Here is a 20,000-nt window from a genome sequence, read left to right as displayed (position 1 = left end):
CAGTATTCTCTCTTCCTTTCTTTCTTTCTTTCCTTCCTTCTCTCTATTTATTCCTTCACTTATAATGCTCAATCATTTCAAACGTAAACTAATATCACTTTGCCATCATATCATATATACACTCATATAAAAAATAGAAAACACACTCGTCTCAAGATATCTAGCCAAGGCTGAACATCTTAGGATGTAGCCTGTCACAGAAGGGTCAAGAAATGCATGGTAATACTATTCTGAAATGAATAGTAACATCTCCATTCCATTTTCAATAAAGAAGAAGTGAGCCAAAACACCAGGGGGAAAGCCACATACGCAAATGGAGTGTTGTGAGTCTCCAGGAGCCCACGGTACTTCAAGATGGCTGGACCAGTGACCTGAGACTCGGCAAAGCAGCCAGGTATATACTCGGGAGGTGGGCCCTTCTTGTTCTCGATGTGATTGACCAGACAGGCTAGCCACTGGTCCAGGGTGCGTAGGATGGAATGCAGCAGGGGACTTTGCATGGGCAGTTCTGTTAAGTTATGGAAATCGATGAAGTATAGATAGCGTCTCTCATAAAAGTATTGTGTATTGCAACAGAGATCAAATTATTCTATATTCCTCTTAAAAGACAAAATGCACTTAGCTACAACAAATGCATCAAACATACGAAGTCTAAAACATCTTCTCATGCATCAGATTTCTTTACTTATCACAATACTTTAATTTGAGACTTTAACAAAGAAAATTTTCATCTCAAACTTTGAAGCATTATAGTGTATTATCTTATTGTTGCCATAAACAAACAAATATTTCTGTACATATATACAAGGCTTATTTCTCATATGTTCAATTCTGTAAATCGTGCTAGTACTGTACTTTGACTCTCAAATAACATGTACTAATGCAAAATTTAAAAGACTTATCAGATTAAACTCAAGTAATGGGTAAAGTACATTTTCTATTGATTGCTGTTATTCAAGAGTCAAAGCTCAGAAGTTGTGCAGTATAGAAATAAAGGTGCTTCAAAAATGCTATGCATATTGCTATAGTGTGAACTTGTATATTCATCACTTCATAACAGCATAAATTGAAAATAAAAATTGTGTATCATTTGATAGTTTACTACATTCCATACTACTATAATAACATGTCCACTAAAGGCATCTCTTAAAACAAGACTATGTTTTATATATCTAAGACTATACTTGAAGCTTTAATAATAATTTCTACTTACAAAATATCCAGCTCATTTACTAATAATGTTCATCAATTCAGCAGACTACTATTGATTTTCAGATACATATTTAAAAGAATGTCAGAATCTTTTAGGACAGATCTAAACTTCTAAACAACTACACCTGACTACACTTTATGAGAAAATCAATATCATTCCTTGATCCTTGATTTCATCTTCAGATTTCTTTATAGTCAATCATGACTAACAGTCTCCTATTGCAAATAAAATTGAAAATAAGTCAAAGACAATGAAAACAATAATAGTACTTCCCTTGATCTTAAGATTCAATTTAGTAAAATACTGACTATAGAAAAATATGCATCAACTTATCCCATTTGTAAAATTACTGATACAACTTATCATGGCTTTGAAATGTGTTTGACGTACTCTTTGTACTTGTGCAAGCATCGAGAAAATAAAAATTACGGCAAAGCACTTATAAACTTAATCATATATTCTTCTGATCCCCTCATTGCCTCCTGCTTTTTTTTCGCTCACTGACCACTCACTTTAAGTCTTAAAAGCATCCCATTATCAGAACAACAAGAGAACAATTGGAAGTCCATTACTTTAAATAAAATCTTTATCAAAGACTGTAGCTAGAATATGGGTTGAACTATCTATTTCATTAACCCATTAGTCGTGGTTTTAAAATAATATGTATGCAGTAGGATGGCGGGTTTACATTGTCTGGCACGGTGCCATCCGTGTCTATGACTGACTCTGCCTTGGCAGCAAATCATGCCATCCGCTGCTAATGGGTTAATATCAAAGCTAAGATTAAATTAACTGCAAATTTGACTATATAGTTTTATATATTCCCAACTAGGCACAGATTTAGTCTTTAACCAGGTAATGTATCAGCAATCTTTTCTAGAATACCTCTACATATGGAGTGTATGTAGAGGCAACTGCAAGGCAATTAAGAACAAATTATGAGACTGTTAAAAATCTTTCATATTTTTCCCAGACAGCCTTGACAAGTACAACATAATAACAAGTACGTCAAACACACAAAAGCAAAGACAATGTTTGGCAGTCTCATCAATATCTAAAAATAAAGAGATTGTAAAATCTATAAAAGTAGCTGATAAATCTCTGAAAATCAACTTGAATGTATATATAAAGTAGCAATAGGCAATAGCATTTTTTTTTTACCTTTCCCCTTACCCTGTAACTCCACCCCTGCAACCTCCAGGAATCTGCCCACAACCGATTTGGCAGCGCACATTGTTGCAAGTCGCAGGAGACACCATGAATATGAATCTGGGTCACTGTGCTCAGTGTTATCAGCTATTACCTGTATGTTCAAGGACTTTTGTTAAGTGTCTGTATTATTTTACCTTTTTCAACTGACAATCCATAAAACTATATTCTGACCTGCTTTACTCAGCAGCCAGAAAAACTAAATGTAAATCCATAGCGGACACTGTCAAATATTGGTATATATTCAATAAAATGAAAACAAAACAAACGAGTAGCTACATGCTAACCTTTGGTTCCTTGAACACATCTTCATCCTCTTCATAATCAATGTCTATATCCTCATCATCACTTGCAGATGAATCATAATCAATATTCTCATATTCATTAGGAAGAGGAGGCTGGAAGAGTGAAAGTACATTAGTCATCAAAGAAACTTGTCTTTCATATACCATATATAAAAAAAATCCATACATTTTGACCTGAAAAACTGTTTACTATGCCAAATTAATTTGACTGCCAATGCTCAAAATAGAATAATAGTTTAGATGAAGGGAGAAGCAAAGAAGATAAATTTTGGAAAAGCAAAGACTATCAAAACAAACTAAATTGGAAAAAAATAGAAGAACATGACAATCATCCGGCAAAAAACTTACTTTCTTCATGAGGTTTGACACAATTGACAATTCAGGTGGAAGAAACTGCTCCCTATATGCAGGTTTGCTATCTCCATCACTGGTAGCCCCACGAGGGTCTTGGAACCCAAGCTGACCTAGCAATTTCATGTTGAATTTGATCCTTGTCTTCTGTAAGCTTGAAATGGTTGACAGAATCCTCTCCCCACTGACGGCAGCTCCAGCACCTCCTTCTCTCTCAAGGGATGCCTGGCTCTGAAATGCCATGGAAGAGATTATCTTTTAAAGTTTAACAACAAATGGTTCTCATCTCATATCTGAGAGGTTATGAAATAGGGAAGTCTAAATATTAAGGTCGGGAAAATAAATAGGTCTATTTCAATTATGTCTCTAGAGAAGTTCAATATGTTTGGGAATGCATGGAATGCCTTGATGATTTTGGTAGCATTAATAATCTCCAGGCTCCCAACATATGAATGTAAACTTTCTTGAAGAAATTACTTTATTTTTTGTCATTATAAACATAAAGCAAATAGAAATACCCTTGTACATACAAATCTTTAAGTACACTTACAGGCAAAACATTTGTGATGACTTTTAGCAACTTCTTAACTCCTCCTCCGAACATTGTAGCCCAGTCTTTCTCTGTTAAAGGTTGTGCAACGAGGCGGTATAATACATAGGCATCACTGGCTGAAATGCCATATATCAAGAGACTTAAGTACACTGCAACAAAAGCTTCGCAGAGGAGAACGTTCAACTTCGGCGTATCTTCATCACGTTCACGGGCAATTAGCGCCAAAAGGGAAGTGACACCTGTAAGTAGATCAGCGTTAAAATACACAATTCCTTTTCATCCAACCTACTGATGTTAAGAACATGCACAGTCCACTATGGTTTGGTTTTACCACCTTTTTTCACACAGATTGTTCCACATCAATTTGTTGGCCTACCTGACTTCACCTGTTTATCCAATTCTTTGAATTTCTTTCCAAAATTCAAGTTACAGGGTAAACAGGTGAGGTAGGGTTGACCTGGTAATTGACTCCTTGGTGACAAAGTGCTTGTGGAACCATGAGAAAAAAAGGTGGAAAGTGCTGGTATACAAGCACTTCTTGTGTCAATAAGTTAAGATGCTTAAACATTTTCTAAAAATCTATCAATCAATATATCCTCAAGGAAATGTACCGAAAATAATATATAATAAATATCAATCTGTATCTTATTGTCTTTACCTTCAACTACAAATATAACACACTCACCTGGCCACTTAGCAGGAGGAGTGCACACCTGGAGTGGCTCCTCCTCATGGGGTGTGCCTGTTCTTAGATCACGTCCCACAAGATGAGATTCACGGTGAGCTACTGTCGTATGCTGGATATCCACACCAAGGGCTGCCACTCTACGATACCACAATAAATGAAAGTTTGTCAGGCATAAAAATGTCAATATAAATTTTGTCTAGATAACAAAGAGAAAATTGCTTACATTCATTCCATTTATTTACACCACATGTACAGTCATTAAAAGCATTTGCTATAAAAATATTTCTCACCTGTGCTGGGCCTTGACAGTGAATGTTTCAGAGTCACAGAGAGACTGATATATGCAAGCAGAGAGGGCAGCTGCTAGATTCCTCAAAACGGTTGCCTGGCACATGAGGTGTGCATCTGGTCGTCCAACACCAGACACCTCAACCAGGGACTGCAGTAGATCGTGGGTGCCTGCCTATAATGACATAGAGAATAATAAGATAATACTTCTAATGGACGTGAACTGCATTTGTTCCCAATACATATAAGAAGCTACTTGTGAGAAATACCAAATGCAAGAAGACAATTGTATTTTTACAATGTATAAAAAAACCCTCACAATTGTAAAGATAAGTTGATGTAATGTAAGGTAAAGTAAAGCGAGAAAGGGAAATATCCTACCTGCAGGTGACGAACAGGATCTGACACAACGGTCTTGTTTGATGCAATGGAAGCAGATAGGAGTGGCAGGGTTGTTGGGAATGGCAAAGGTGAGAGGAGCTGCTGCTTACTGCTTTCCTGCTGCAGTTCTTGCAAGAGCAAAATAAGCTCCATCCTAACAGAGGCAAGTCCCCCTCCACTGGATCCGTGCAGGGAACAATAACTGAGAAGTGTTCTGAGCAGTTGCTGATTTGCTAATGAAGAAACAATAAAAAGAAATCATTGGACATTGGAAGATAAATACATATCACATCTATCTACAAATAAAAACATCCTTCATTACCCTCTAGACAATCACCTCACATTCTTACACGAGCCACTTCAAAAATGTATTATATCCTAGTGAACAATATATTTTGAAACACACACAGACACAAAGACAGACACACACATGCACATATATATATATTTATCCAGAGTACCAGTGTCAGTTTTTGCTATTAATCATAATAGAGGGTTCACAGGCTAAGGTGAATTATATACATATATCATGTATTTTGCATAAACATTATATTCTCTCTGTTTCACTCCAAGTATTGTATGTTATACAACAAAAAAATAAATATCTTGCTATGTAAATTTACCCTTTTACTATTCTGGCAGAGATCATGTCTACATACATATATAAGAGACAAAAAAGAAAAGATAAAAAAACAGATGTACTAAGTTAGTAAGAAAAAAAGAGATAAACACATACATAAATGCAGAAACAATAAACAAAAACCAAAGAGCATAACTAAAGGAGACTCCCCTTACCCATTAGCCACCGTTTTCTTCTTGCAGCCCTTTCCATCTTCTCCTCGAATTCTATCTTTTCTTGCTGCAGTATTTCATGCAGAGTTGATGGCTCAGCTAACGGAACAGGGGATGGAGCCATTATGTCACCGCCTTCATCCGTGGGTATGGATTCTATGAGGACTTTCTCTGCAGAATTAAAAGTTGCAATTTCAAAATAAAGTACACAAACCAGAGAAAATACCTCAAGATCTTCTTTCTGCTTCAAGATAAAGTCATAGAACACAATTGATAACATCAGTGATGCCAATGTGGTGATGATTGATAACTATGATGATAATGATGATGGAGTGGTTTCCTATTTACTGTCATAAATAATCACCAATCTAGAAAATAAACTATGGAAGAGAAATATTGCACTGAAATGTAATTGAGAAACTAATGTAAAAATTAGATATCAATTATGTACAAAGAAGGCTAATCAATTCTATATATAGACACATGTATATACAACCATGGCAAGGTGTTATGCCATATTAAAATACCAACACCATCAAATTGTAGCCTCCTTCACCAAACCCAAGCAAAATAAACTCAATCAGAACAAACTGTGCAATATATATTTTTATTAGAAAAATAAATCTCTTAATAAGCCACTGGTGCTGGATGACATTTATACATGCTATGGCTCAGCTGGCCTCAAACCCCATATGGAATGTAAATGTGCTATGAGATTTGAATGCCAGGGTGTTTCTGCTTGTGTCTTCATTTATACTGTGAAATGGAATCTATCTACCTCACAATAAGGGGAATCACAAAAAATAGATGCAAAAATATCTGAAATCATCACTTCACCAATTTTCCCACCGCTGTCAGTTGAAGTGGGATTATTACTGGAATCTTGACAGTCTCTGAAATGTGACTGGAATACTCTTATCCTTTTATCTTACAAATCTTTGCTTAGTGTTGATTAACCTCAACCTGTTACCACAAACTTTCTAATTTATCAAAATATCAATAAACAATGTTAAAAAACAATCAGTATAGAGTAAACACAAAGTGTTAGTGTGTGTTATGCCCAAGTGCCATGAAGTCCAACACCTGTAACAAGATCCATTCCTGGAGTTTTTATTCTTTGAAAAATACTCACCCCAATAGGAGTCCTCCCACAGCTTGAAGTCAACTGTAGTAATCAAATTGTTCACATAAATACCCCTTAATTGTAATCCTTTTTCTTAACCCTTAGAAAGAAGATAGCAGAGTTGCAGGAGGGAGGAAAAGATTTGAGGATACCTGGATTCTGTTGGTCTTCTTATGTCTGATTCTATGTTTTGGAAATAAGTGAGCATGCTCTGCCCTAATTATGTAAATTCCTATTCTTGGCTTTCCATATATAGCATGGATTTACAGCAACAGGTAAAAGTGAGAACAATTAATTGAGAAATGAGCAAAAAAATAAAGTAAGAATGCGAGTGAATCATTTCACACCGCAAGATATGTGTTTCACTACATATCATACATTATTAAGCTTTTTGTGCTCACTCAGAACTATCATATTTTTACCATAAAGCACTTTGGAGAAATTGCACATAGCTATCTCCAACAGATATGTATTTGTAATCAAAATACTAATACACTACCCCTTACCTCGTGGAAAATATAAATCATCTCAAATTTGCCTTACAAAATCCATCCGTGTCATATTTGAAACTTCATTTCTTTGATCTAAAAACATACCTACATAATATTCTTACTCACCGCCATCACTCAAAGTGCAACAATAGTTGCACACTTCCTTCAGGGCTTCCACCTCTCGTTCAAGCCAAACATACAGTTGGAAACGCAGCTGTCCACCATCCACCTCACAACCTGTGGCTAGAGTGGCTAGTTCCTCCATCATCATCTTGAGGCAGGAAACAAACTTCAGCTGTTGAGCCATAATGTCTAGGTGCTTACTGGGGGTATCTGATAACCCATCTGTGATACAAAAAGCAAGACATCAATGTGGTAAATAATTCAAAATATGGACATTAATCAGAAGGTTGCAGGCCATGTCCTTTTCACTATTATATAAACTCATACAAAACATAATGACCATAACTGAATATAGGACACTCAAGCCACATAAATATTCCTTTGCATCAAATTACCTTCTTCCTCATTTGTAGACTGTGCATGAATCTTCTTCACATCTGTCAAGTCATCCATATCTTCATCTTCATCTTCATCTTTGTCAATGGAGAAATCAAGTTCTAAATCATCATCCTTCCTCTGCATTGAGCTTGGAGTTGACCAATCTAATCCAACAGATGATGAACCGAATCCTGAAAAAGTATTCTTATGTAATAAAAGGACTACATCTTGGTATGCAAAATTTCTTGGTTTGATAACAGGATCCCCATTTTCACTCTGCCTTCAACCCTAACCATACAAATTTTGAATATCTTACCTAATGATGAGCTAGTACCAAACAGATCGGCTGCTTTGTCCCCACTTCCAGAGGGAGCCGCACTCTGCTCAAAGGAGTCACTGCTTTCAAAGGTTCCTGAGTGGATTAACTCAAAAGCTGGTCTTTGCTCCTTTGATGGGCTTCCTAGGAGATCTGTGAATATGAACAAGACATCAATCAATATGTATAGAAAAAGCCATCCGTATCTTCAACAAATATTGCCATATACAATTTAATTAATACATTAGCATTGATAATTAGCAATACAAAACTTTTCCACAATAAACCCAAAACCTTCACTTAAAAAACATTGTCTTTGAACACACACTGCACACATCTGTAAAATATAATAGATCATTTACTTAAAACATACACCAACAAAGGAATCTGCCATACCTCCAGTATCAGGATTATCTGGATCAATCACATTATCTGGCAGCTTGGATAAGACCTCTAGAGCCAGGGTTGGGCATCCTGACCTGAGATGGGCATGAGCTGTGGTGAAGTAAAGTCGTCTCTCCAAGAGTGTCATGCTACTCTCATACACACTCTTCTTGTCCAGGTTGTCTTGGCCAGATCCCAGCCTGGAAAAAATTAAAAATATTTGGAATTACTTTCCATTCTTTTAGCTGAACAAAAGTAACTCTGAATAATTTAAGCTTTGGATCAAGATAATTTCAAGAACAATCTAGCTTTGGAAGTTTAATAAAAAAGAAAAGAAAAAAAAGATGTGAAAAATAAGATCAGAATCTGACCTTGCAGCCATAAGTGATCCACCTCCATCTTTTGCACTGTTGGCGATACATTGTCTAATAAGCAGTGGATGAGTCCTTAAGTAGATATAGAAGTTAAATACACTTGGATCTGCTGAAATGGATAAAAAAAGAAGTTAGATTTTCCTGGTAAAAGAATGATTACGAAGAAGAAATACATGTATAAGATTGTGATTATAGCTCCTAAACACTAGTGAGCATCTAATATAATTCTCTTAATTTTCTATATCTGAGGAGATTGAGGTAGCTATTGCCATAATGTTAGATAGAAAAGGTGATATATAAATATTTATACTACGTGCAGAATTAGAAACATTTAACCCAATAACGACAGGGTGGTTCTGGCTCTGCTTGGTCTAAACGCTCTGGCCACTGCTGACGTAACAAGGCAATGACGGGTTAAGGTAAGATGAATACAAAGTCCTAATTTTTATGAGTTGATATGTTTGGTGGTCAATGCTTTAACAGATATTGCCTATTATGTACTGCCACTCTAAAATTTTCACAAGTGATTACTTATAATGGGCTTACCAGTAGACACTTCCTTTTATACAACCAAGTGCCACATGTCTGTCTCTGATTCCCTTTACCAATTCAAATATGCTTCTTACCTTTTCTATCTGATGATAATTTCTATATCAATCTTTATACATTTATAATATCCAAACTTATCCTAATATTATCCACTTTTGACTATATACACAAAAGCACATGAGTTCTGGTCAATATAATTTCTCCCTTTAAGTTAAAAATGGGAAGAACTACATCTTAAAAGTCTAAGGTATCTCTATCAATACAATTACTAAACACTGTTACTTACCTGCACTAAACACACTTGAAGATTTAGCCTTGCTGGACACATATTCCTGATGGTGTATACCAAGCACTGGGTCTGTTTGTAGCAGTGTATTCAAGGAACTACTGTAATCTTTCAACATCCAAAAGGCAACCGAGCGAAGGAAGGGGTTGGGATGAACTTTTGTGAGGTCTATGTTCTCTCCTTGCTCATCCTTTCCAAGCACCCTCTGAAAAGCCAGACATGATATTTAGTAATTAAAATTATCAATGTGACTAAAGGCAAGTCAAAGATACACATTATGCATAACTGAATTCTAAAGCTTACTCTTTATATATTCAGTAATATATCAATAATTCAGAGTTTCATATAACAATTTTTTGTTTCTCTCTCATGTATTCAATAATATTTAATAAAATGAGCTATAAACATACAGATGTACTCAAATATACTTACAGTATACAATAGTTTACAAAGAGTTGGAGGAACAGCTTCCAGTTCTCCTTCATACATACGTATAATAACCAAAGCCAGCTGTTCATCTTGGAGTTTATTCAAAACAACCTGGAAAAGATAAATATATTTGTTGCCAAATAAAGGATACATATATAATGTTTTGAGTAGTACTTTATTCAGTCAAAAGTGTATAATCTAATGTAATGACCTAGTACAGATTGCAGGTTATATTATCTTCTCAGATCACAACACATAAAAAAATCTTTTTATCTTTTTCTCCTTCTTTTGCACGTATTTATCTCCTTCTTTGTCTTTCCTTCCACCATCTTGCATAGGAATAAATACCTAAATAAATAAACAAACAAATAGAACAATAAAAAGGCAAATCACCTCTAGAGCATCAGTGAGAGCTCCAGCCAGGAGGAAGAAGGCTGCAGCATGTTCAAATCTCTGTTTCCCTAAGAGTGCAAAGGCATTCTTCAACGCAGCCTTTCGCCATCTCTCCTCAGTGAAGTTATTGGAAAAGAATTCGGTCATCCTTTTATCGTTGATGGAACGGAAGAGACCCCAAACAAGACTCTTTTTCTTCATGGCAAGGTAGTAAATTGCGGCATCGAGGGGATCTTTCCGCAGCTGGAAAGCTGCCTTGGCAACCTATGATGTGGAAAAATTATAATGATGTAATGTATCCATTAACATTATAAGTAATATAATATCTACATTTCAATAAAGAAAAATCACCAACATTAACATATAAATAAATAAATAAGGAAACATTGCAATTAACAAGTTTGGTGTTATTCTTAGATACACATACTTTGTTGATACAGCGTGACAGAACTGTGTTGTTTCTAATCCACCATCCGAAGCCTAATTCCCTCAGCTCTGACCACCGAGGATTACCCTGAAAGAAACCCAACAAATTAAATGAGCAATAAATTATCTCTATGATTTGCCATCAACAGAGAATTCTAATCACACTATTCTGTTCATTATAATGCTAAAGATTCATACCTGTCTCATAGATGGAATAAATTCTAAAAGTTCTTCTTGGCTCTCAGAGTGGAAGGCCCAAACAAAGTTGTGACTACCAATGCCACCTTTCTGCAGAGCTGCCCTTTGAGCAATGGGTAAACACCTCAGAAGATATGTGTGGTGACGCATTGCCAAGAGGAACCGTAAACCACAATCATCAAGAGCATCTGTCAAAAGGAAAACAAGTCACTTTCACTTTTTTATAGACAAAGTTTCTACCCATAGTGTAGAGCTACCACCTCTATGCATAAGACATTACTGAATATTCACACTGCCACATAAATTACCTTCTCTTCATACTCATTTACCACTAATAATTGCTACTTATACAATCACATTTTCTAAGTAAAAATGTTAAATTGTAACACGATTTTCACTTTGTCACTGTCAGCAAAATGAGAATTATCAAGTAACAATACAAGGACTGTCCTTCTACAGGACAGTGATTGAAAAATGTTTGCATGGGAAACAGTACCTTTAGTTGTATGCATTGTGCAAGACAAGTACTTTGCTTTACTTTCTGGTCTATTGCATATGAGATGTTCTAGCATTTGTCAAGCTTTTTAGTTTTGATTGTTCCCTACCTTTTTGATAAATACAAATATAATGCATACCACCTATCTTAAAATCCTGTGCGCATATACAAGCAGGGAAGCAATACCCTTGAGGTGTATAGGAATAATTATCTATCTGTTTCATCACAGATACATAACACTGTATTCTTACCCATAGAAGGTTCATCTGTAACAGTTCTTGAGAAGGTTTCTTTAGCCAGTGCTTCTTTTGCTTTGTTTATATCAAAGCGATCTGCAAAGTCAACATTGCACGAGGCTACTGTGTCTGAGAGGGCCAGAAGGTGCATCTGGTCAAGGCTGGAGAGTCCTGGCAGGTGTGTGTGGGTCAGCAAAGTTGCCAAAATTTGGGTCTAAGGAAAGAAGAAAAAGAAAAAATTATTAGATATTTCACTATCCTAAAGGCACTTCAGTCTTGCTTGCAACGAAAAATACAAAACACACAATAACAACTTTCAGAAAGTTAATCATAGATTACACCCACAACTTAAAAACCTACACCTAAACATATTATTCAAACCAAATGAAAGAAAAGGCTAACTAATGCTTACATGCATTTTTTTCAGGAAATCAGTATTAACTTTTTTCTTACAAGTAAAACATATCAAGTCCCAAAATATGAGATCATATCAACTCTATCCTAAAAGCAGATATGTCAAAATATTATATAAAACATCACTGGAAACCTTTCCCGTCGTAAACAGGGGGAATGACACACCAAAATAATTGTATCTTACTTGACGTGGGCCAAAGAAGGTAATTCCCTTGCTCTCATGGGTCAGCGATTTCCTCCTGCCTCCTGTGTCCACTTCATCGTCATCGAGGGTTAAATCATCATCCACTGCCATGGCTGGAGCTCCAAACAACTCAGCGTAAGTCTGTAAGTTAATTTGTGTTGTTTATACGAATTCCAAAAATATCCAATTTCTTTGGAATTTTCCTGCTCGTAGAATAATAACTTTTCCAGCAAAAACCATGTTATATCAAATAACAAAGTTTATACTTATATCATGGTCTACTTCTTTATAATACAAGACTATAAGATTAGAACTACCAATTGTTTCCTTCCAACAATACATTACTTACATCTTCCTTATTTTCAGTTTTCTTTGTCTGCTGATTCTGAGTATCTTTATCAGCTTCAAGTAGAAGCCACAGAGGAAGAGGAGGTATTGCAGTTACTTCAATATAGTCAAGAGTTATTTCTTCTGGAAGCAGTGAAGGTGATCCCCTGCCATCCCGACTCGACTGTAAAAATTACGTATGTTAAGACGGACATCATGTTATAATAGTATAATTGACTAAGGTGTTCAAATATCAACAATAATTGACTGTAAAAATTACGTATGTTAAGACAGATGTCATGTTATAATAGTATAATTGACTAAGGTGTTCAAATATCAACAATCACAGGATTTCACAGCAATCCAAAATCACGAACACAAAGATGCATAATTAAACAGGCATAAAAGCAAACAAACACATATAAGGTCTCTTTTCTAGCACAAATATATTTCTGATTCTCCTACTATATATGAAAACATGAAACCATTCCACAGAATCATCCAAAAAGGAAATCAAACTTTGCAACTTACAGAGCCACCCTGATTTCCTGATACAGATAGAGTGCGGGATCTTGACCATGAGCGACTACGAGGCTCATCTGCATCTGAGAGGCTTGTGCGATAAGTGGCGTCGGAGCTCCTTTGACCAAGCTGAGATAAACATCTGTGAGAGAAATGCAAACTTAGTAATCTTTGTATCATTGCTGTTTTTATTTCTTTTAAGTGATAACCTATTTGTGAAGAAGCCTAATTTAAAGAAAGATCTTGTTTTCAGACTTTCATAAAATACAGAAGTTAATAAAACAAGAACAATTCAATTATATACAAATCTGTATCTATGAAGATATCACATTTATATACCTAATAACTGATCTTAAGAGAAAATTATCAATTATCTTATATTACTCCCCATTATATGCATGTCAGTCCAAGTAATTCAAAACATGTATTTCATGCATCAGTCAATATTACTGAAGTAAAACCAGAAATAATTACACTTACCTGACTAAATGAGCGAGAATGGCCTTCACACGCCGTATTTTGCCAGAATTAAGAAGTTCCATCAGCTGACGTGGGTGATATTGGGGCAGCACTGGAGCAGCAATGTGACTAGCCTCAAAAATGCCCGAATTTGAGGTTGAAGGCACATCTACTTCATCCAGTGGGTTGGCCATTACTTCTCCTAGGCCTGGATAAATTGGTTAAAACAAAAGAATACTTACAATGCAAATCTTTTGATTAAGTGGATATCATAGGTACATTCATATTTTTATCCACATCCATATATAAATATATATACATGTAAGTTGTAGGTAATTTTATCTCTCTCTCTCTCTTCACACATGCCTACACACACCACACACATACCTACACCCCCCCCCCTGCCCCACACACATCTACAAACTCACCTTTCTTCATTTTGTGATCCAAGGATGCCAGAATTGAGAAAGATGCAACTCGAGACATGGATGCCGTTGTCTTTGTACTGTGAGAAGACTCTTGCAGGTATGTCTTCAAGTCAACCTCTGTCAAGTCTCGTCCTTCTTCTTTTGTGATGGATGTCTCTTGCAATTGCTGTCCATGTTTTTGGTCAGCAGCTAGATATACGAGATCAGAATTAGTTCATACATTTACATCTACATATATGTGCATGCATAATATTATTCAGAATGATATCTAAAAATCATGGCTTACTGAAGACTTTACCATTGTTATCTGAAATCTAAATGGGCTTAAATTGTTGATATATGTAATTCTAATTCTAGTTCAAAATCAGTCACTAGCCAGCAAAAATAATCAATCTGCTGAAGTCTGAGTTGTAGTATCCTTTGGAGTATTTGGTATGGCTGTTGTATAATGAAAAACAACTCCATATACACTGGGTGAGAGCTCCTACTGTATCTTGTATATGTTCCGATCAAGTCAGCAATGTTCAGTGATTCAATCAGTTAGGTTATCCTTCATGTCCATAACAATATTCACTCCCCCAAACCTTGTGTTCCATTAACTTTGGATAATTCACCATTGACTAAGCATTTATCAAGTAGTTTCAAGATGGAAACTGTATCATAAACACTTTCCTTTATATTGGACATGTAATAAAAGTAAAGCAGAGACTCATTACCTGGGACATGCCACTGTGAGTAAACATGCATTTCATTATCCATTCCTACAACCAGGATGCCATCACGCACCCAAGACACCTGCATTGGTAGTGGTGCAAGACCATCAGCAGTAGATAAGGATAATTTTTCCAAGCGCATCCACCTGAAAAGTAAAGCAGATTTATATTATTTCTGAGCTTCCAAAGTTTAACCCATTGACAGCTGATGGCATGAGTTGCTGTCAAGGCAGAGTCGGTCATAAATGCGAATGGCACCGTGCCATACAACATAAACCCGCCACATGACTGTATACATATTTTATTAAAACTGCGACCAATGGGTTAAAATAGTTATTTTCTTTTTGCCTTGGTTTTCATTTTTTACTAAATTAATATCCCTTATTCAAGTGTGATCAAAGCGGACTGAATAAAGTAATCAAGTTTATTTCAAATCTTAATAAAAACTATAAAGACTTGACTCAAAGCATGCTTATGCTTACCTTGGCAGTTTTGTATCACTAAGTTTATGCACTGATATGGATTTCTGTAGCACAGGTCTTGGCCGACCTTCTTTGTCTTTATTTCCCTCACTGCAGTTCATTAAGGCAATCTCATCAGCAACACTTGTATATATCAAGATCTGAAATAAAATGTACCAGATAATATGAAACACATGAGACATATATAAAGTCTGAGGCAATGTGTAAGCTCGTCATTCATCTTGACATCATAATCGATCTTCTATTACAGATTTTTCCTATCATAATCAATCCATCTTACCAATCTCAATACAAAACTTACTTTACTCCCGATGGCCACAGTGAGAAGGTGAGATCCATCCTCCTGGGAGACCCAGTCTATCTGCACTGGATGCTTCTGCTTCACATTCACTCCTCTCTTGTCAAATCGGTGGTTCCGAAGGGAATGTAAGGTACTTGGACTAGGGACTAACAACTGACCTGTTAAGGATTTGAAGTCTTAAAAGCACATCATTTACAAATCATCACAAACTAAACCATGCTCTAATAAAGGCAAATAAGGAGCAAGTACAATCCTATTTATCACTGCAAACAACATAAGTCATACTTACTAGAGACTGAATGTAATGCTTCTGCAGACAAATGGTCATGTGCAAATTGTGGTGATGTTGGACATGCTTGTGGGAGATCTTCAGAACTTAGGGCAGATGTCAATCGAGAAGTTGATTTGCCTTGAGCAACTTTGGAGAGGTAAGTCAAGTCTAGGTCAGATAAATTTGAGTCACCTGGATGTGTAACTACATCCTGAAGGTCAAATTTATCTTCTAATACCCACTCAGCTCCTGTAAAGAAAATAAATTATATATATATGGGGAGAGGGTGAGGGAAGGAGATAGAAAGGTGGAGGAAGGGAGGGAGCCATGGAAAGGAGGGAGGGAGGGAAAAAGGGAGGAAAGGAAAGATGGAGGAGAGGGATAGTTCTCAAATATCAAAACTAATATAAATTACAGTCAATATTCACTCTCTAAACCTAAGATATCATTAACCACACCATCATTTACCTCCTGTTGATTCACATTCATAAATGGCCAAAGAACATGAGAAAGTTATGGAGCCATCAGCATCAGTGGATACAGTCCCCTGCTGGCCTGGAGTCTGGTATGCACAAGCAATTCTTCCACTGTAAGCTACACTTACATGAAGTGGTTGACCTGGATGGCATACAAGAGCAAAGGAAATTATACATTTGTTTGTTTTAAATATCATATAGAAACATAAAAAAGAAGGTTCAGTAATAAGTATTGTAAGGAATATATATCCTTTGTTAGTGTAAGTCATGCATCAAAACATATAAGATAAAATATATAGATTTTTTTTTTTCCCATCTCTGCAGGTTTGGTTTCTACCTGTTAAAAAAAAAAAAATCACAACAAACTTAAGTAACAACTCAAAAGCTCAAATTAACAGTACCCTCTTCCCCTTTTCTTTACAACCATACCATTAAAAAGAACTGATTAACTTACCTGGCACCTTGATGGCACTCTTCCCATCCTTGCTGACCATGCGCCACTCCTCCCATTGTATCTGGGTGGCGTCACCTTCGCCTGTCATCCTGCACCTCCAGAACCTGACTGTATTGTCTGTACAGGCTGTCACCAGTACATAGGGAGCATAACAGGCTGGGTATATAGATGCTGAGCTCAGGTGTCCTGCTGCAGGAGAGGCGTGGATCACCTGCACTCCATGTGGCAAGGGGAGGGGATGGGAGTAGATCTACAAAGGGAGAAAAAAGAAAACTAAAATACCTGCAAAGTATTAAATCCGCGGTACTCACTGACAATGCAAATGTGATATTGCATTCAATTATACAAATATAAAGCATTATCATAAAACTTAATGGAAATATTTTAATTTGTTTATCATGACCTAAATATTTCTTGGACAAAGAAAATTAAAAAAGAAAGGAAGGAAACTGAAGTATAATACGAGGAACTGAAAGCTGATACAAAACATGTATCTGGATGGAAGGTAAAACACCTTCATTTCCTGAAGAAGAAGAAGAAGAAGAAGAAGAATATAAAGAAGAAAAAGAAGAAGGAAAAAAAGAGAGTAAATTCTTGGGCCTAACCTTGGTTGTAGAAATAACAATCGGGGATGCATCAACATTGTTCTGCCCAGCCATGTTTTCTGCTACAGGGGTGCTGCGACCAGAAGGAATCTGACCTTCTTCTTCCATTCGTTCTTGACCGTGGCTCTCTGATGCAATTACCAGTCGCCACATGTGCATCACCTAGGGGATAATTCCATAAATATTAACAAATGAAAAAATTCAGTTATAATAAATGAAGGTGCGTTATACAGGTGAAACCTCCTATATATAGATATCAAGTAAACATCCTTTATAAATGTTTAACCCATCCCCGACGGGGGAATTCTAGCCTTGAATGTCCAAATGCCGGGGCGTTCGAATTATTAGGCCTAAATCAATTGAATGGCTGGCACAATACTGTGCCGCCCGGCAACTGGGCTTTTGAATGCGCGGTACACATGCTGTACCACCCGTCCTGTGTGGGTTAAAGTAAAATGATCAATAGATCAAAATGAAAATCCAGGTGATCATACCGAGCCTGCTGCTGTCTTCTCCAACAGGGTGATGTAAAAAGGCTCTTCAAAGACAGCAGTGGAGTGCAGGTCCACAATTGGGGCATGAATTGGGTCGAACATTGTGGTTGTATCTTTGCCTATGTGGAATGTAATGACAAAAAAGGGTTAGTAATCTCTCACGAATAATATCCTCAACTTCAGCAAAAAAGGATGATATCATACCTTCTAGTAAAACTTTTGTTCATGATAACAGTCTTAAAACAAAAGTATAACATGTAAAACAGATCACAAATCTCATGTCACTCACCAGTTTCTGCTCCCAGTTCACCCCTGATGAGTCCCTCTTGGAATACATGAAGAAACTGTGTGTTCTGCCAATCGTTTGTTGCATCACCAATTGCATCGAGTTCTATCACGCATCCAGGTCTTGCCGTTGACTGTTCAGAGGTTATGTCAAAAATGTCTGCCAAATTCTGAAGGAAAGAGGAATATTAACTTCATTAAAATTCATAAACATAAATATCTGAAAACATTCAGCTCTACTTGCACATACAATAAAATATGTGCTATGTGGCAAATTTATCTGTGCTTGCAAAAATGACTTTAAAAACATAGATATCAATAGTATCTCAACTCTACAATCTAGTATTTTTAAAATCAGGTATCTGAATGGCCCTATAAGTATCACTAATACTGGCTTTAAAATAAGAACAGAATCTCAAGAGAAGGGCAATCAAAATATTCATTTTACATGTATTAAATCATCTAACTTTAAAAATTCAAGTTTAAAAATCATTTACCACTTGTCCAACGTGTTCTTGGAGGGAGCTATCAGTAGAAAGGCTTAGGGTTGATTCCATCATACGTTTCTTTCTCTTAGCCGTCGATATCTCAGCAAGAAGAGCCCTTCCGTCAATCACTGCCTGGTAGACCCTCAGACATTCACCATCAGAAGCAACAAAGCAAGCAGATGGAGAATTCGAAACACTTCCCAGAGTTGTGCTTAAAAAAAATGAAGGAAAAATATTTAAGTCTTACTTTGAAAAATTAAATAAATATTTCAACACAAATTTTTCTACAGTTTAAAATACTAGTCTGATATCCACAAAACAAACAAACAAACAAAAATATTAATCTCAGTCAACAAACTAAACCATACCTAGGTAACAATGTTGGAATCCAAGCAGCATTAGAGAATGCAGACACTTGTGGGGAATTGATGCGAGCCAATTCCATGACTCCTCCAGATTTACTCAGAGGTCCAACAGCATCCACACGCCACAATATTAACTCACTGCACCAGTCTTTAAATGTTGCATCCTGAAACAAGGAAGTTACTATCTATCAGAAGGCAGGTACAATATTTCCTAAATAAATACCTCTTATTTTTTTCCTGTGTTCAATATGCAAAAAGTAAACCGAACGAAAATTAATTTCAGGCTAATAAACTACTACAAATAAAAAATAGAATCTAAAAATGATATTCAACAATGAAACACTTTGTTATATCTATATTCCAAAATTTATGTTTCATTCAAATATATCTGTATCTGCTCTACACAAATCCTACCTGTATACAAATCAATGGAGCATCATCTGCACTAGCCAGTGGTGGGTTCCCAGGTGACATTTCCTTCTTGTTGTGATGGGATGTTGACAGGAGTAATGGAAGGACTGGATGGCATTTAATATCATTCAACTGGAAGCGGTGACCACACACTCTTGTGAAGTGTGAGAGATTGAGCACCTGCAAACACAAAAAGGTTATGGTAGGCAATTCCTGGCCATGTTAAAAAAGTATGATTCAAAGATGAATGAATATCTTGAAAGAGCAGTTATTAACCAAAGACAACAGGATTCTATAATCTAGAGACTTTTACCTGTGTGAAACGGGAATCTTCAGCCA

At 36.3% G+C, this 20,000-nt stretch overlaps 1 protein-coding gene across 5 annotated transcripts in view; it reads right to left on the bottom strand.

The window, feature by feature from the left end:
* Rbcn-3A (rabconnectin-3 alpha) overlaps window positions 1–20,000 on the bottom strand; it is a 46,227-nt gene that overhangs the window by 16,450 nt on the left and 9,777 nt on the right. For 2 of the 5 annotated variants that reach the window (XM_086547749.1, XM_086547748.1), the window contains exons 11-49: window positions 19,975–20,000; window positions 19,665–19,841; window positions 19,254–19,414; window positions 18,895–19,096; window positions 18,402–18,567; window positions 18,113–18,231; window positions 17,619–17,780; window positions 17,014–17,263; window positions 16,552–16,701; window positions 16,102–16,332; window positions 15,813–15,970; window positions 15,512–15,651; window positions 15,033–15,175; window positions 14,317–14,505; window positions 13,910–14,096; window positions 13,439–13,571; window positions 12,930–13,091; window positions 12,581–12,721; window positions 11,998–12,196; window positions 11,251–11,438; window positions 11,054–11,140; window positions 10,627–10,890; window positions 10,237–10,344; window positions 9,805–10,009; window positions 8,967–9,078; window positions 8,608–8,795; window positions 8,212–8,364; window positions 7,913–8,086; window positions 7,521–7,739; window positions 6,913–6,945; window positions 5,784–5,951; window positions 4,989–5,221; window positions 4,610–4,782; window positions 4,317–4,456; window positions 3,629–3,870; window positions 3,076–3,309; window positions 2,710–2,820; window positions 2,375–2,516; window positions 310–508 (exon numbers count right to left, since the gene is read on the bottom strand). The exon at window positions 19,975–20,000 is cut by the window's right edge and continues 149 nt beyond it. In XM_086547749.1, the coding sequence (XP_086403875.1) occupies window positions 310–508; window positions 2,375–2,516; window positions 2,710–2,820; window positions 3,076–3,309; window positions 3,629–3,870; window positions 4,317–4,456; window positions 4,610–4,782; window positions 4,989–5,221; window positions 5,784–5,951; window positions 6,913–6,945; window positions 7,521–7,739; window positions 7,913–8,086; window positions 8,212–8,364; window positions 8,608–8,795; window positions 8,967–9,078; window positions 9,805–10,009; window positions 10,237–10,344; window positions 10,627–10,890; window positions 11,054–11,140; window positions 11,251–11,438; window positions 11,998–12,196; window positions 12,581–12,721; window positions 12,930–13,091; window positions 13,439–13,571; window positions 13,910–14,096; window positions 14,317–14,505; window positions 15,033–15,175; window positions 15,512–15,651; window positions 15,813–15,970; window positions 16,102–16,332; window positions 16,552–16,701; window positions 17,014–17,263; window positions 17,619–17,780; window positions 18,113–18,231; window positions 18,402–18,567; window positions 18,895–19,096; window positions 19,254–19,414; window positions 19,665–19,841; window positions 19,975–20,000 (6,469 nt within the window). The remainder of the gene's footprint in view (window positions 1–309; window positions 509–2,374; window positions 2,517–2,709; window positions 2,821–3,075; window positions 3,310–3,628; window positions 3,871–4,316; window positions 4,457–4,609; window positions 4,783–4,988; window positions 5,222–5,783; window positions 5,952–6,912; window positions 6,946–7,520; window positions 7,740–7,912; window positions 8,087–8,211; window positions 8,365–8,607; window positions 8,796–8,966; window positions 9,079–9,804; window positions 10,010–10,236; window positions 10,345–10,626; window positions 10,891–11,053; window positions 11,141–11,250; window positions 11,439–11,997; window positions 12,197–12,580; window positions 12,722–12,929; window positions 13,092–13,438; window positions 13,572–13,909; window positions 14,097–14,316; window positions 14,506–15,032; window positions 15,176–15,511; window positions 15,652–15,812; window positions 15,971–16,101; window positions 16,333–16,551; window positions 16,702–17,013; window positions 17,264–17,618; window positions 17,781–18,112; window positions 18,232–18,401; window positions 18,568–18,894; window positions 19,097–19,253; window positions 19,415–19,664; window positions 19,842–19,974) is intronic. The other 3 variants (XM_086547746.1, XM_086547750.1, XM_086547747.1) reach the window with 2 other exon arrangements.

The sequence above is a fragment of the Penaeus japonicus genome, unplaced genomic scaffold, assembly GCF_977035675.1.
Source record: "Penaeus japonicus unplaced genomic scaffold, GWHDUDI00000001_assembly GWHDUDI00000019, whole genome shotgun sequence".
Lineage (NCBI taxonomy): Eukaryota > Metazoa > Arthropoda > Malacostraca > Decapoda > Penaeidae > Penaeus > Penaeus japonicus.
This window is presented reverse-complemented; position numbering and strand designations above follow the sequence as displayed.